The sequence below is a fragment of the Argopecten irradians genome, chromosome 1, assembly GCF_041381155.1.
Source record: "Argopecten irradians isolate NY chromosome 1, Ai_NY, whole genome shotgun sequence".
Classification (NCBI taxonomy): domain Eukaryota; kingdom Metazoa; phylum Mollusca; class Bivalvia; order Pectinida; family Pectinidae; genus Argopecten; species Argopecten irradians.
In genome coordinates, this window is record NC_091134.1 from 36443840 (window position 1) to 36458974 (window position 15135).

General features: G+C 33.4%; 1 protein-coding gene across 2 annotated transcripts; it reads right to left on the bottom strand.

Moving 5' to 3' along the window:
* Window positions 1-197: 197 nt before the first annotated feature.
* On the bottom strand, window positions 198-14623 carry LOC138326238 (protein sidekick-1-like). Of its 2 annotated transcripts, XM_069272365.1 has the most exons (12): window positions 14608-14623; window positions 13490-13592; window positions 12795-12839; window positions 9277-9355; window positions 8812-9034; window positions 4531-4560; window positions 3953-4026; window positions 3350-3572; window positions 2894-2932; window positions 2397-2470; window positions 1028-1253; window positions 198-802 (listed from the first exon to the last, which is right to left on the bottom strand). In XM_069272365.1, exons 3-12 carry the CDS (start codon window positions 12806-12808, stop codon window positions 735-737), a joined length of 1050 nt encoding a protein of 349 aa, XP_069128466.1. In that variant the 5' UTR covers window positions 12809-12839; window positions 13490-13592; window positions 14608-14623; the 3' UTR covers window positions 198-734. The 2 variants fall into 2 exon arrangements, with proteins under 2 accessions (XP_069128466.1, XP_069128471.1); XM_069272370.1 differs by lacking the exons at window positions 8812-9034; window positions 9277-9355; window positions 12795-12839; window positions 13490-13592; window positions 14608-14623 and adding exons at window positions 5011-5238; window positions 6507-7319.
* Window positions 14624-15135: the final 512 nt, after the last annotated feature.

The window sequence follows — 15135 nt, forward strand, 5'->3', positions numbered from 1 at the left end:
CATTTTGACTTAATAGTAAAATTGAATTAATCCATGGTGTCCTGTAAGTTCATATGTGTTTTGTAAAACTGCTCCGGTACATAGCTCGCTCTAGTATACATAGCTAGCTCCAGTGCATTGAAATGTAATTTGGCATCACTCCTTGTCATTTTATATTTCTAAATATCACATTAAGTACAAATAGACAAACTGTCGGCATTGGAACATTTTTTTTAATTATTGGTTCGACTTTATTAGTCCAACCTCGTAAGATATAATACAAAGTTAAGAATACCATATATACGAATCTGAATATTGTACATGAATATAAAGATATCAAAGATATGATAAAATAAAACTATTTGGATAGTCTCCCTTATACCCTATTCAACGTTTTGCTGAAAGAGTACAAAGGTTATAATAATAACTTTTATTTTTTATTACAGTTTCGGAAATTTTAAAACTCTAAACCTATCATTGGTACAAGATTCCAAAGTATAACGTTTTCCTAAATTGTCGCAAAGAGTTTTTTCCACATAACTTTTCGCCAAAAATCGTGCAATGAAGTGAAAATTTCAAACGCACTATCCCTGCACACGTGATTGGCGAAATGTAACTATAGGTCAATTCCATGTCACGTGTTTTCAGTCATCCAATCAATGGTTGATGAAGCATATCTCAGCGCCTGCGCCGTGATATCCGTAATATAAATTGTAACATAACATCTTCATTAAATAATTATGGTCAGTATACTCTCACGTAGGAAGTTTTATCTTGTTTTTCTTCAGGATCTGCTTTACTTGAACACTGCTTATTCTCTCACCTGAAACAAATAAAAATGATATATATAATGAACACAGCCAAACCTAGATCATCACAATACGTTAGTGATGAAGAGAACACATACCGGTAATGATACAGGTGTAAACAAAATGTGTTATTGAGTAATTTCAAGACTCTGCGATAACATTAAGACTCAACACAATTATTCCAAACAAGAAAAGAACCACCAATCACTCCAGCGTAAAAACATAAAGCTAACAATTACCTGAATTTCGGACCAGTTTCGCGAGTGAAAAGGGGCCATCTCCAGACGGATTATAGGCTGCTATTTTGACCTCGTACTCAACCCCTTTACGGACTCCTTTGATGACATGATATGAAGTGTTGATACCCCGGATGTAGCAGGTCTGGAAGGATTTATCTGGTGACTTGGCCTCCCTGAACGCTATTACATATCCAGCTATTGTTGGGCCGTAATACTGACTTGGCGGCTGTAAAATAATCAATCTTGATGAAAGATCATAGACCGCAATATGACAATAATGTAGAAATGTGGAAAATGCTGCTTTCCATTCGAATATACAATAGCATGCGTGTGTTTTGTCGGTATTGAAACTTGAAATTGTTTTATTTCCATGTCCCATTTTAAATATTCCATTTCTAGATCGTACTATTCTTGCATCACTCCAATACCACGTTAACATTCTAATAAGTGAAGATAAAGATAGTTTAAGAACCAGTATCAAAATATGAAGTACAAAATATGCAGATATAAATAGAAAGGTGAAGGTACGTTAAGACTCGAATATGGCCCCAAAATTAATTCTCCAGTAAAGAACAACATATTTTGCCATATAACAGTTGAATACATTTGCTAACACATTACATCCCGAAAATACCCCGCATGTGCCAATTATGTTCACTATGACGTCATCAACATGCAGTTTCCCGCCATTTTTCACAAAAATCCTTGAAAAATCATACTTTTTGAGTGGTTTTCTCTAAAAATAAATGTGGCCGCCTTCGTGGAGCAGAAAGAGAATTCACACATTGTGTATCGTGTATTTACGCATATCCATGCAAAATATAAAGTTGCTCCAAGGTGGCGGCCAAATCCATTTCAAGCCTTTTCTAACCTAAAGATGATGAATTTCTAGCAAAATTTGGCGAGAAGAGGAAAATTATCAATTTGATGACGTCATAGGTGGAGCACATCGTGTGCATGGTTATAAAAAGTTATGTTTTGATGAATGGCAAGTATGAGAGTATTTATTGATGTGAAATTGATGTGGATCAGAGTTAATGTTTTTCGGCCTGAAAAATTAAGGCCAAATACTGGTCCTATCATATCTACTCCTTTTATTCGAAAGATGCAAGGCTCTTATGTCAAAGAATTCTGCATTATTTTGACCATTGGAGGTTAAGACACTTTCAACAGTTTCTCCCGAATCAGTTGACAATTATTCATGGCACACAGTATGAAATATGTGATTTCAATTTTCACATAGTGATAATGATAAGAATTCACATAAGTAAATCATCCTTGTTTTTTGACTCCCTTGTAAATATATTTTTATTTGTTATTTATTTTTAATAAATCCATAAACTAATCAATATAAGATACAAATACTTACAGTCCACTTGACATAGATACCCGCTGGGTCGGAGACGGGGTACATCCTCACTATCTTGGGTACATAACGAGGCTCTGTAAACATAATATATAGCGTAAATCAGTAATAATCTACTGACACTTCACTCGCACAGTTTAGGCATATCTACAAATCTAGACTGGCCACCAGACCCTAAGTTGTTGACAAAACTTTCTCAGCAGCGCCCTTAACTAGATTATCCCCCCTAGTTTGAAATCAGACATGTAGTAGAGACAAAAATAATCAAGCCATATTTTAGTGTTTTTCCCCCTCAATATTCCAGAGACTGGGGGTTCAGTCTACTATAACTCTAACATTTAACTTTCCACATAACTAGAAAGCGCGAGTATCCAAAGCAAAATATCAAATATTTTTCTAAATAATTAAGATTTAATGTGTATTCAGAGATCCTCTTAATAAGTTTTTAAACGGAACTTGCCTCGACCCTAGTTAGTTAAAAAAAAACCTTTACAACTTACCTGTTGCTTTCTGTATAAGCATGGTTTCTGGTGTTTGTACTAGAAAATATAATCATACCACATATATAATTAAAATACATTTTAATCTAACATAATTAGTAATCATTTCTGTATGTTAACTATGTACTAAGGATATTCTACTCTCATGTTTTACTCAATCATGATGAATAAACATCGAAAGGTGTGTGCGTATAGTATTTTATTCACATACTCTTCAAAAAACGCATTTTCCTATATAGAGCGTTTTATGAAAATGACATGAGACGATCTTAAAACTATACCTTTAATACTTCAGATTCACATGGGTCTTGGCTGATTTCCAATGAACGGATATAGGTGTGGTCTGATTGGATAAGCTATAAATTGTTCATATAGTAATTTCACTAGTACAGAATTTTTCAGATACAGCATTGAATATTATATTTGTAAACAAATACTCAGAAACAGTTGCCTTACCTCCTGTCCGTATTATCATCGGTATGGAGTAACGCCCCTTTCCCTCGCCAATATAGGCTGCTACTTTCAGTTCATAAAGGGTACATGTCTGTAGTCCTGCGAGCACGTGTATATTTACGTCACTTCCGGGTACTAATTTCACCTGATTAGTTGATCCGAGACCACATTGTCTGTATGCTATGAGGAATCCCTCTATCATAACTGATGTGACGTCATTTGGAATCTTCAGTGATAAAGTTAAAATGTGCTTCTATCGCTTTAGATATACAGATCGGATAATGATAGTAAAAACAATGAAAATAAAGTAAATAACAAGATCTAGCACTAATTATTAATTAGACAGGTTTTACTGTAAAATTGATGCTATTTGGGAAATTCACATTTCACTATATTCGCGGTCAAGTGATTTTCCGCGAACATAAGATTATAGTGAAAATACTGAAATGAAAACCCGTACGGCTTATTACTAACAAACATGAAAGTGTGCGAACAATTTGTCCATGAAAATAAATATCCGAGAAAAAATCGCGAAATTTTCTCCCCGCTAAACATTGATTCGAACAACTCTATTGTATGATTTCAACGACGGACAATGTAACTTACCTCCCATTGAATCAGGACTCCTCTTCCTTTGTCTGTTGTCATCAATTTATTGACTCGAGGTACTGGAATTAGCTCTGTAAAGTAGAGAAGATAAAAATTGTAATTCATTGTATTTTTTGTATTGATCTTGTGTGTTGTAGATTTCTATTCGTCATTTTTAGGTCCGTTTGGATTCATACTGTATTTTGAAATTACGCATTCATCCCAAACTGAAGAGAAACCAATATAATGAAAAAAGTAGTATTCAAAACAACGAGATTACACATACATGTAGAACGACATAATACCTGTTTTATGCTTTACCTGTAATATACCCCTGATATCTGGGAATGATATACAGCGTACTTAACCATTGATCTTGACAAATGAAAGATTGGCATTAAATGCTATTGCGCATCGTTAAGTTTACCTTTGTTAGCATTATCATCTAACAACTGTTAACTCAAAGAAGTTCGATGCTTACATTTACGTTTACATTTATAGCATTTGGTATGATAGTTTTGCAACATGCCTGCCCTTATGACGGCCATGCTGTTATGATGCAATACAAATGTAAATATATAGGTAGTAATACTCACTTGCCAGAGGTGACTTTATTTCTTCTTTGTCTGGAACGAAAAATAAATATATATTTTTATAAAAACTAAATGGGCAAAATAAGTATTTCTTTATCAAATTGGTAAAACATACATACATACAACTAAATAGATGGTTATGTTTGCATATTACGGTTACTCCTTTTTGTCATCTAGTCGCCAGATAGACAAAAAGTATGCATATCAAAAAAGGAGAACAGTTCTATCTTGTATTTCAATAAAGTAAACAGTATACAATGTATTCAGTGTTCAATTTTATTCATCACCCAACTAAGTTACAATGCAATACAATGTATATATATTAAATTATTGTAAAAATCTGACGAGTCATGTTTTGTGTGTAAAATTTTAATAATCATAACAAAACAAAAGAAAAAAAAAACAAAACGCATCCCTCTCTATTTTAAACATTCAAATTAACAATACATCGACAACTGATTGGACCACGTGACCACTCCGTACACTTTTTACGAAGTGCGAGGTTTTCCATCCACCACTTATCCAGTTTGCCCTTGGTAAGCCCGTCCAGGTACCGGATATAGGCTATGTATTCGTCCGTGGCAGCACACAGGTAACAATCCTTTGGTTGGTCGTTTGGGAAATTATCATCTCGCGGGGTTTTATTGAAAACAGGAACCTGGTTATTATTGTTCTTCAAGAAGGTCTCTTCTTTTGTTTTCATCCATCCTCCTGAAAATTGGACGCATATCTTCTATAGTTTCTTTAACTACTACTCAAGATTATTGACGAATTTTGATTCAATCCTTTAAAATATTTCTTCTCTTGTAACCACCAATTGGATAATTGGAGTGATACACATAAATATGCAATATATATATATATATACTGTAAAAAGGATTCGTTTGGAGTAATAATAATAGTAACTAAATTCCGTACCCTAAAGACCCTAAATACATGACATATGAAACAGACCAAAATGATAAAATATTCACAGGCATTCAGAAATAAAATACTTCAGAAAGTTTTGTTTTGTTTTAAAAATTCGTGTACTGTACTCAAAGTTTGTCGGATTAAATTCTTTTGCATACTAGAAGTCTTCATCATCAACACATTTGTTCCTTTTGTAACATTTTGTTCGAATGCTAGATATAGTGTTGATATATATATATATATATATATCTATTGTTTCAATACTTATGGAAAGAAATAAAAAGAAATGTTTTGTTAACACAAAAGAGCACCAGTCTTTGAATATTAACTTACATGGTTTGCTGATTTATTCTTATTCTTAAGATGTTTAGCTAAAAACATCGATTGGCTATTCATCAATCAAGTTTACAATGGGATAAATATCATTTCATACATCGCCCGACGCAATAATTACACTACAGTATATATACAGTAATGTAGGGTAGTTGACTGACTTTTGATACTGATTGGCAAATATCACGCTATCATTTACTATTGAAAGTTTCCAAAAGGGAAATTATCTTATGATTTGTTTATACCTGAATAGGTTTAGGCATTTATTGCAGAGAAAATAGTGAGAAGCAAAAAAGATTAAATATACAGACTTTACTAATATCTTCATAACGTTTATGTCATGTGATAAATACTACACATTTTATATACAGAATATCAATACGAGTAATTACATTGTGACAGCTTTGGCGTTTTACTTACGTACATTAAACTAAAGACATTAATAGTAAATAGTCAATATTTTACTCGAAAAGACATTACACACAGATGAAATATAGCAGGCAACTTACATACACGTTTAGCACCGTGTCGACATTTGTGTATGTAATACGATATTTACACAAATGGCATTTAATACTACTAAGCACACTTTAATTCATTGTTAGAACAATAGCAAAAATATCTACTGTGCGTGTAAATACATCGTCACAGAAAAGGACGACATATTCTTATGAATCGTCACATCAGAACTATATAACTTTAAAAAGATAGTATAGTAAATAACATGTACTCACCGATGTTCTTCATGTGCCCACGACAGGCCAGCACCTCCGCCATGGTGTGTAGTCGTCAGCAGAATTAGCAATAAGTCTATGGTTATACCAATGGGTCAGTTATTACACTGTTATAATAATAATCCGCTACTACTGTGTAGTGGTCGCGCTCGACTACACAGTAATTCATTAACCTGGCTTTGCTAATTAGTCAAGGTGTGTATTGTACCGCCTCGGCTACCCGTACAGGTGTGATAACGTCGGCTTGATTAAAGGTAAATCAGGTTTATGTAACCAGGTAGCTGCCAATGTGTAATCAATTTCCCTTTTCTACCAATGAAATATTTAGTTGTTCCATCGATTGATCGTCTGTATAAACAATAGCTGAGGTTTTGGTGTGTATACTATCGATACCCTTAGCAACACCAGGGGACACCTCTCCGGGAGATAGAGTGGAGGTCCACATATATCATACGACTTCAACATCAAAGTAAACGAATCACATATACACGTGAAGACAAAAAGAAGAAATAAAAAATTGGTTGACAAGAATTTTCACTGACAGCTGGGTTGTTTTCCATTTAAATTAAAGTCTATTTGATTACTTATATTCTGCTATAGGGTATATTATTTCATTGAAATCTTCCATAAACTGTGTTATAGCACAAAATGAAATATGTCAGTTTGCTACTATGGGTATGTCGATTGACATTTGATGGGGTTATTATGATGTTATGCTGACCAGATGTATTCAAATATTAACCGAAAATGATTAATATTTAAGCCTGCATATGATTGATATCCAATATTACACCAAATAAAACGAATCAGAGTTTAAGTATATTACGAATAATATTAATTTGTATGAACATGGGCAACATTTGGTAAAATACAATAATATGCTTAATATACTGCGCTAAAATACTTGTTAAAGTTTGTTTGATTAATTTAATACCCTATTGACAGTCAGGGTAATGTAAGGACGGCCTCCCATGTATACAGAATGTTGCGTGTAAGAAGTGCATGGTGCGTGTTCATGGAAACTGCGGTATATTCGTGTTGTGTCTTCTTGTATATACTGGAACTCTTCCTTTATCACTGAAGCATGTCATCGAAGACACCAGACAGAACACTTCACCCGGTCACATTATACTGACAACGGATTAACCAGTCGTCCCACTCCTTTTGTACTGGGCACTGAGTAGGAGCAGAAGCTACCACTTGTATAGACTTAGATGTTGGAACATTTAAAAGTGTAAAACATAACACCACTGGGTAAATGTACCTCATGATATTGCTTCCATGTAATCTTATTAATTAAGAGAAATGCAGAAAGTCATTTACGGATTAAGCTAAAAGCAAACACCAAAACTGAATATGTAACTTCAACAATTATCCATCTTATTATACATTGAGTCGTGTTTACGATATTTACAGCTTATTGCCTTGTTGTGTGTTTGAAACAATTTTGAAGCATCATAAATATGAACTATAATTATGTAGGTGTAAACAATTCTTAAATAGTATTTATTTCGATATTCAATTACGTTAGCATATTTTGCTGCTAAAATGTTATTTAAACAGCATATCTAGACGAGAAAGAATAATCTGGTATGCAAGTAATGTACGTGTAATTCACGGGTTGGGAGGAATAGTCAATGGTCTCACTGGAAAGGTAAATTTACCTTTTTGCGACTTTTAGCTATATATACATGTATATATCCTCATTTTTCTCATTATCTAATTTTTTGATATAAAGTTACAGTACCAAAGACAACATTGCTTTATAAAGAAGACCGATCGAAGCAAGAAAATACCGACATTTTATGTTGAAATGCAAAAAAACCTTTTAGGTTGTATTATGACTCTATCTCAATTTACTCTAAAATGAATTGTCGCTCGCCAATTTTTAACTCACGTGTTAAATTGAAACCACTATAAATTAAACATATTTATGTATGTAACATTATCACAGAATAGTCCAAAACTGCAACTGTTGTTTATGGTCATTTTTATCCACAAAGAAATAAAATTCTTCATATGCAATATATGGGTAAAATAATACCTTTGCAGGCATGATTTTCGTATCTCAATTTTTGATACAGCCATAATTGTTCTTTACATTTGATAGGAGCATCTATAGGAAAGCGAAATCATCATAAACATTCAGGTATTTATAATTCTGAATTTAAGGGCTTCGTATATTAAGCATGACCTTGGCTGTTAATAGGACGTTAAAACAAACAAACAAACAAACAAAGTATGTTTACCAATTAATTACACATGTGCATTAACATAATTCTTCAACCACATGAATTATTTATACCTTTCAATGACCACGTGACCGGTGGACAGTATTCTCCTTGTTCCTTGTGGCTAAATGCTGCCACTTTAATTTCGTATACTGAACTAGCTCTGGAAGGGGAGACAACTATGTTACTGGTGGTGCCACCTAGCGCTCCTCTGGTGCTGAAGTTGATGTCAAGTTCACATCTCCTGTAGGCCACCGTATAGCCAATGACAGGTGGAGAAGTTCGATGTTTGGGAACCTTAGAATAAAACAAAATTGTTGGAGTTGTAGATATGCGATGTAATATATAATATTTAAAGCTAGAGGAACATTTACCGTCCTATTTATAGCCAAGGTCATTTAATGACATGCAAGGTGCACTTATCGAAAGTAAATATCAAAACGAATAAACAACTTCAGATTATGCAATCTATCCCATTGATTGTTTTCTTTATCAAGGTAACTTTATTTTAGACTGAATATATAGCAGTGTTGACTTACCGTCCACTCTATATAAATCCCTTTGCCGTCCTCTACTGGACAGACTTTAACAATCTTCGGCTGAAACATTTTCTTGTGTCTGAAATAAACATCAGTGATGATTATGCTTTGCACTTTATGCTTACATCGAACTAACAAGATGGGAAGGTTTCCATAATCTTTTCGCTGTGATTGGTTGATTCATAATGGCGATTGTCCTTTTTACTTAACGTCGATATTAACCTGTTAGAATTTATTAAGTAACCTTTTTGATGATGGTTTGTCATTAATAACTCAAGATTGAGCATTTAAGAAGGCAGAAAAATATCAAAATGTAGCATTTATTGTGATCCACTAGGATCGAAAGCACAATATAAACCTAATAATTAAGTGTAGAATCCCGATAAAGAAAGTACAAGGAACATATGACCAGGTTGTCAAACAACGTAGCCTTTTCTGCTTCGTTGACGATTCCCACCAGGAATTAACCAAAAATTGATATGGTCCACTCAAACATTTGCGTCATTTTAAGCAATTTTGTTGGTAACGTGTGGTGCTATAGTGTTATTGCTAGCCTTTGATCATCAATTGTCATACACACTTAATTAAGAATTAGGAAACGAAATGCAGCTATCCTAGTTATCCTTCGTAAAGGGTCGTTTTGAAAAGCCTTAAGTTTATAGTCATATCATCGCGAATTGACATTAACTTTTTCTAGCAAGAGAATCAGCCTATCACCGCATGAATATCTCGTATCTTTAAACTACACCGACGATTCACATTATCAAACGTCTTTGAGTGTTTTAATTAGTTTGACATAATGCAGTCGTTTGATCAATGAACTTTAAATTAACATGTCAGTGCGGTGTTGGCCTCGGTAGTACCCTTACAATCAAACTGAGCCCTAAACTAGTGTGTTAACTAGGAGATAATGATCAGAGGACTGCACCAAAGTAAACGATTATTAGATCGAGGAGTGGATAGGCTTAATAATAGTATATAGTTATCCCTGAGTGTTGGCAGACCCGTCAATCATCGGAATATCCTACATTGTTTGTCTACTTCGATATGGGTAGACGTCATAGTATCAAATCAGCCATCTGCTAGTAAATCTGTATTTGTAATGTTTATGAATGTTAACTCTTGTATTAAATCAAAACAATATTAATCCTTTAGTCGTTCACGTTTTCTGTCTTATACAACAGTTTAAGAGCATGATAAACGATTCTCGTTTCATGTTGCCAAGAAAGTCTCGATTTATAGTGTTTTCTAACTCTTCGTCATGCCTTTGAAATGGCAATTTTCGATATTTTCACTAAAATTTTAGGCCAAACAACTGCTGTAAATAATATGAATTCAAGCTCAGCCTAGGTTAAAAATAAATACCGTGTATTGCCGCCGAAACAACCTTGAAATAAACAATCGGCAGAAATCTTGTTTGCGTTGCTGTATTTTCATATTTTCTTCAATTAATTCATTTACTAAGTTAATTTATATTATTCATTATGTTTACGATATTGAAATGATTAATTTAGTTTTAATCTTGCTTCAATAGACAATTTGACGTCATTTATTTCATTTTTATCGACCGACATTGCGTTATCAAATTTAACTTGCTACATAATATGACATTGATTTATAAGCAACTAGACAACACTATCAATGCCAAAACTGATGAAATAGACATACGGAAATAATATCTATCGATCACATGTTAGTTACAATAAACAAGTCTTTTGTCTTAGAACTGTGACCTCACCACTGGGATCGGCTCTTTAAAACCATAGAGGAAGTCGGTCACATTAAAAATAGTTAAGGCATTCGATCCCATCTATTTATATGAGATTAATTAATACACCGGACCAACGTTAGTTGTCAGATAGACTTCAGGGTTCAAATTTCATCTCGTCACTCCCTATTGTCCGTGGCTGCTTATATAAATGTATATAACTAGTCAAGGTACTTTAGAATATGTTAATACATTATGCCCCCTCTGCTGTTCACTAGAATTATTAAAACTAATGAGGTATGAAAATGCACTTTGGCGTGGAGTGGCTTTATATGCTTTTGAAAAGACAACATTTAGATCCAATGATTTTGAGTTGTTGTTGCTAACGATGTTGGCATTGAGAATAAAAACAAGTAACTTGTTTATCCTAAAAATGCCTTTACACTTACTATACTTTTTAATAATTTAATTTTGCTTGTTACGAGCATTTTCAATGGCTTAAAATTTTACTTTATCAGCCCATAAAGGAAAAAATGGCGTCGCCGTTTATAACGTTGCTTCTGATTGGCTGAGATGACGGCGTAATGATTTCATAGACAAACGAGTCCCAAAATGAATTTTGAATATTGAAGAGATTATCTTTAGTAAATTGAATTCGCTGTTTATTTAGAGTACACTCAGATTTTTGTGTTATATCTCCATAACATAAAAATTTATTCAAGTTAATCCTTAAATAAGCACTTACCACTCACAACGCATTAAGTAATGTAATTGTAGTTTTACTGCGAAAGTGATATAAAATAACGCTAAAACACGTTGAAAAATAACCGACCAACATTAATTTGTTATACTATAATTTTTCAAAATAGCAACTCCTTTCAATTTCTATTTACTATTTGTCATCCCAGTATGATGTTGTTGTGACGAAAATGATTTTTAATACCCGGACTAACTGAAAAATGGGTGTGACTGAGGATGGTTACACTTTGATCACTTCGTGATCACAATAAAGAATTCTAAAAGCGATCATAGCGTCCACAATTGAACGACATTGAACAGTAAAATGAAAGTTAGATATGTATTTTTTCTCTTCTTTCAACTCCCATAGAAGAATTGATAACATGATAACACTTCACATGTCAGAACTAAAGATGGCTGTGTATTTGTCATGTTACTTTTCTATCAGTCTTAAGACTAACATTATCAATTTAGTACATACTGGTCATATTTTTCTTGCTCAGTCCAAAGTATTATGTAGAACAGAAACACCTGTCCATAAAAATTTGTTAGAGGTACAGTGACAACAATGGCAATAATCAAAGGTGTTCCTTAAAATGTAATTTGCAGAACAAGGGACGAAAGGAAGAGAACAGATGAAATTTGACAAAGATCTCTCCAACACTGTCTAAATGTGATTATGAGACCTTTTACGGCGTTTCCGACAGAAACAAGCAAACGTAAAACAACAACTTAACAAAACAGCTTTAAACGACGATATACAGTTTGGGCGACAATACATATGATAAGTCATATTGGCAGATAGAGTTGTTGTAAAATCTTTGCCAATGACAAAACATTTAAAACAGGTTGGCTACAATTTATGAATGGACAATGGAATGTGTATATAAACATCTAATATACATCGGAGATATACTGTAGATGTTACCACAAAATCTAGTAATAATACATAAACCATACACTTCGGTCAAAATAAAAATAATATGATTACATCTAATAATGAAATTAACCTTCGGTAACAGTATTCCACACTCAAAAGGATAAATTGTCGTGGTTTGTATCCCAAACTTACCCCATGGTTTCCATGCGAGTACACCTGGTCAAATCACATCACACTCTGAAAAGATCGTACCAAAACGTGCTGTTAGTATCGTATGTAGACAAAGACACACCTGAGTGGATTTGGACGGAATCACAAAACCAACTGGTGTAACTCTTTACTTATGTTTACAAATTAATTTACATTCAAAATGAATATTTCTTCTTTATAATTAAAATATGTATGTTATCGTCAGAACGTCACACTTGTATTTTTAGTTATATTTATTGGCTATTGTAGTGATATTTGGATTATAAAGATGACCATACCTTGTTACCTGAACACACAGATATACATATACAAATCGATTGCCTTTAAATGCTAATTAGCGTATAACAGTTAGGAACACTCGGTGTATATGTATACATACCTATGTCCACTCACAACCATACAGACCCCCTACTCATGATAGTATCGCTCGGATATTTTTACACCTATCAAATCATTTCAATTGAACTTTTTTGTCACCAAACAAAACGTTAATGGATATATCTGTTATATCAGTTGATTATTGGCGGGGGTAGACAAGTACAAACTAGCACACAGATCTAATTATATTTAATAGATGTCTTGTCTCGTGGTATCTAATTTCGCTGATCAATGGTAGCCCAGTTTTCTATGTGATATTATGTGACGGACACAATGTCTACTCAGAAGTTCCAGTCTACCTTATCAAAGATACATGGCCTCCATCGACGACACCGTTAATGCTTATCAACATCCACAGCTGTTTCTATTATTCCTGCTTGATTTTTTATGATATTCACCATTCTGAAAGGTAGCAAAAATAATAAGAAAAAAATAAAGGAGAACAACACGAGGAAAGCAAAACAATCCATAATAAATTAAAACCCACCAAAGTCATGTTGACCTTATTCCCCAAAGCATATATTTGCTGATAAAAAGATTATGATAGTGCCCGGAAACGATGAGGCTAGATACAACAAAATGACCTTTTATCGATATCAGAATTAAGTGACTGCGTGTGGTTCGGTGAGACTGCACTGTAAAATGTTGGTATAGTGTAATTAAAACGGGAACGTGTGGGAATTACCAGAGGATATCACTCAATAAAACATGGGGATAACTATTCATAGAATTAAGGGCTATTGTTTACATTGTCGAAAAAAAGTTAAATAGGTAATAGAATATGGTATTCTTTCGTAAGCAGAACAGAGGTTAATAAATGCTCACACATAAACAAATCTCTAGCGTGTCTTTTCAATTAATTCCGCGAAATAACCTCTGAACATCACATAACATAGCGCAAAGTGTAACAAAATGAGTAATTGTAAATTAGAACATATAATTTCGTAGGACATTTGCAAGGGTATAAATTTTGTATATTTCTATTTGAGAGTTTAAACAAAATACAAATCTTAACAAAATAACAAAAACATTAGCAAGAAACAAGACGCATGGTTACATTAAACATTTAAGTTTTAACAGCAAAAGAAAGTAATTTAACATAGTGGGACAGACAATAACCTGAAACAGAATATTTAAATCTTTGGTACAGGAAACATGGAACTCGATTGAGACATTCTAGATATATAAGCCCTTTAGATTTACCAACACCTCATTGAAATGCTAGAATCACTGAAGAACTCGTCAGATATTCAAAGACAAAATATGTAGATGAAAAACATATCCAGTTTAGGACTTGATACCATAGCAAGATGTCCAACAAATTGCAAGGCACACTTAGATCACTTCATAAATGAATAAATAAAGAAGTAAATAAGTAAATACATATATAATAAATATGTTGGAATAGCTTACTTACCTTCCTATCTGGTGTATTAACGACCATTGTCAGTTCTGAAAGTTGCAACGCCTTTGTCGCCTTTGTATAATTATAGAAATGGGAGTCGTTCTGTTAATCGCCAAATAATATCAAGGACGTGTAAGTTAATAGTATAAGCCTGATTGCTATTATTAGTCCACAGAATTAATAGTTAGACGATTACACACGACGAAAAGCCACAAAAAATTACAAAGACTCTCACTAGTAGTTTTACGGATCAACGTTCTCGGTTACTCATTTCGCTATAAATATGTCGATTAAATATTTTCATAACTTCTTTTCCTTTAAGTCCCATTAACCCAGAGTGTTTAAAACTAGAAATTGAATATAACTACAGAATCAATACAAGGGTTTCAAAATTGCGGTCATGTTATTGTTAAATATCAAGGCTAGATCATTTAAATGGAGGATTATTGAGCGCTACTTTTTAGTAATTGATGTGGTACGATTTGAGGATATCGATACCACTGATAAAGAGACAATCGATATGTATGTTAAGGGGTGTTG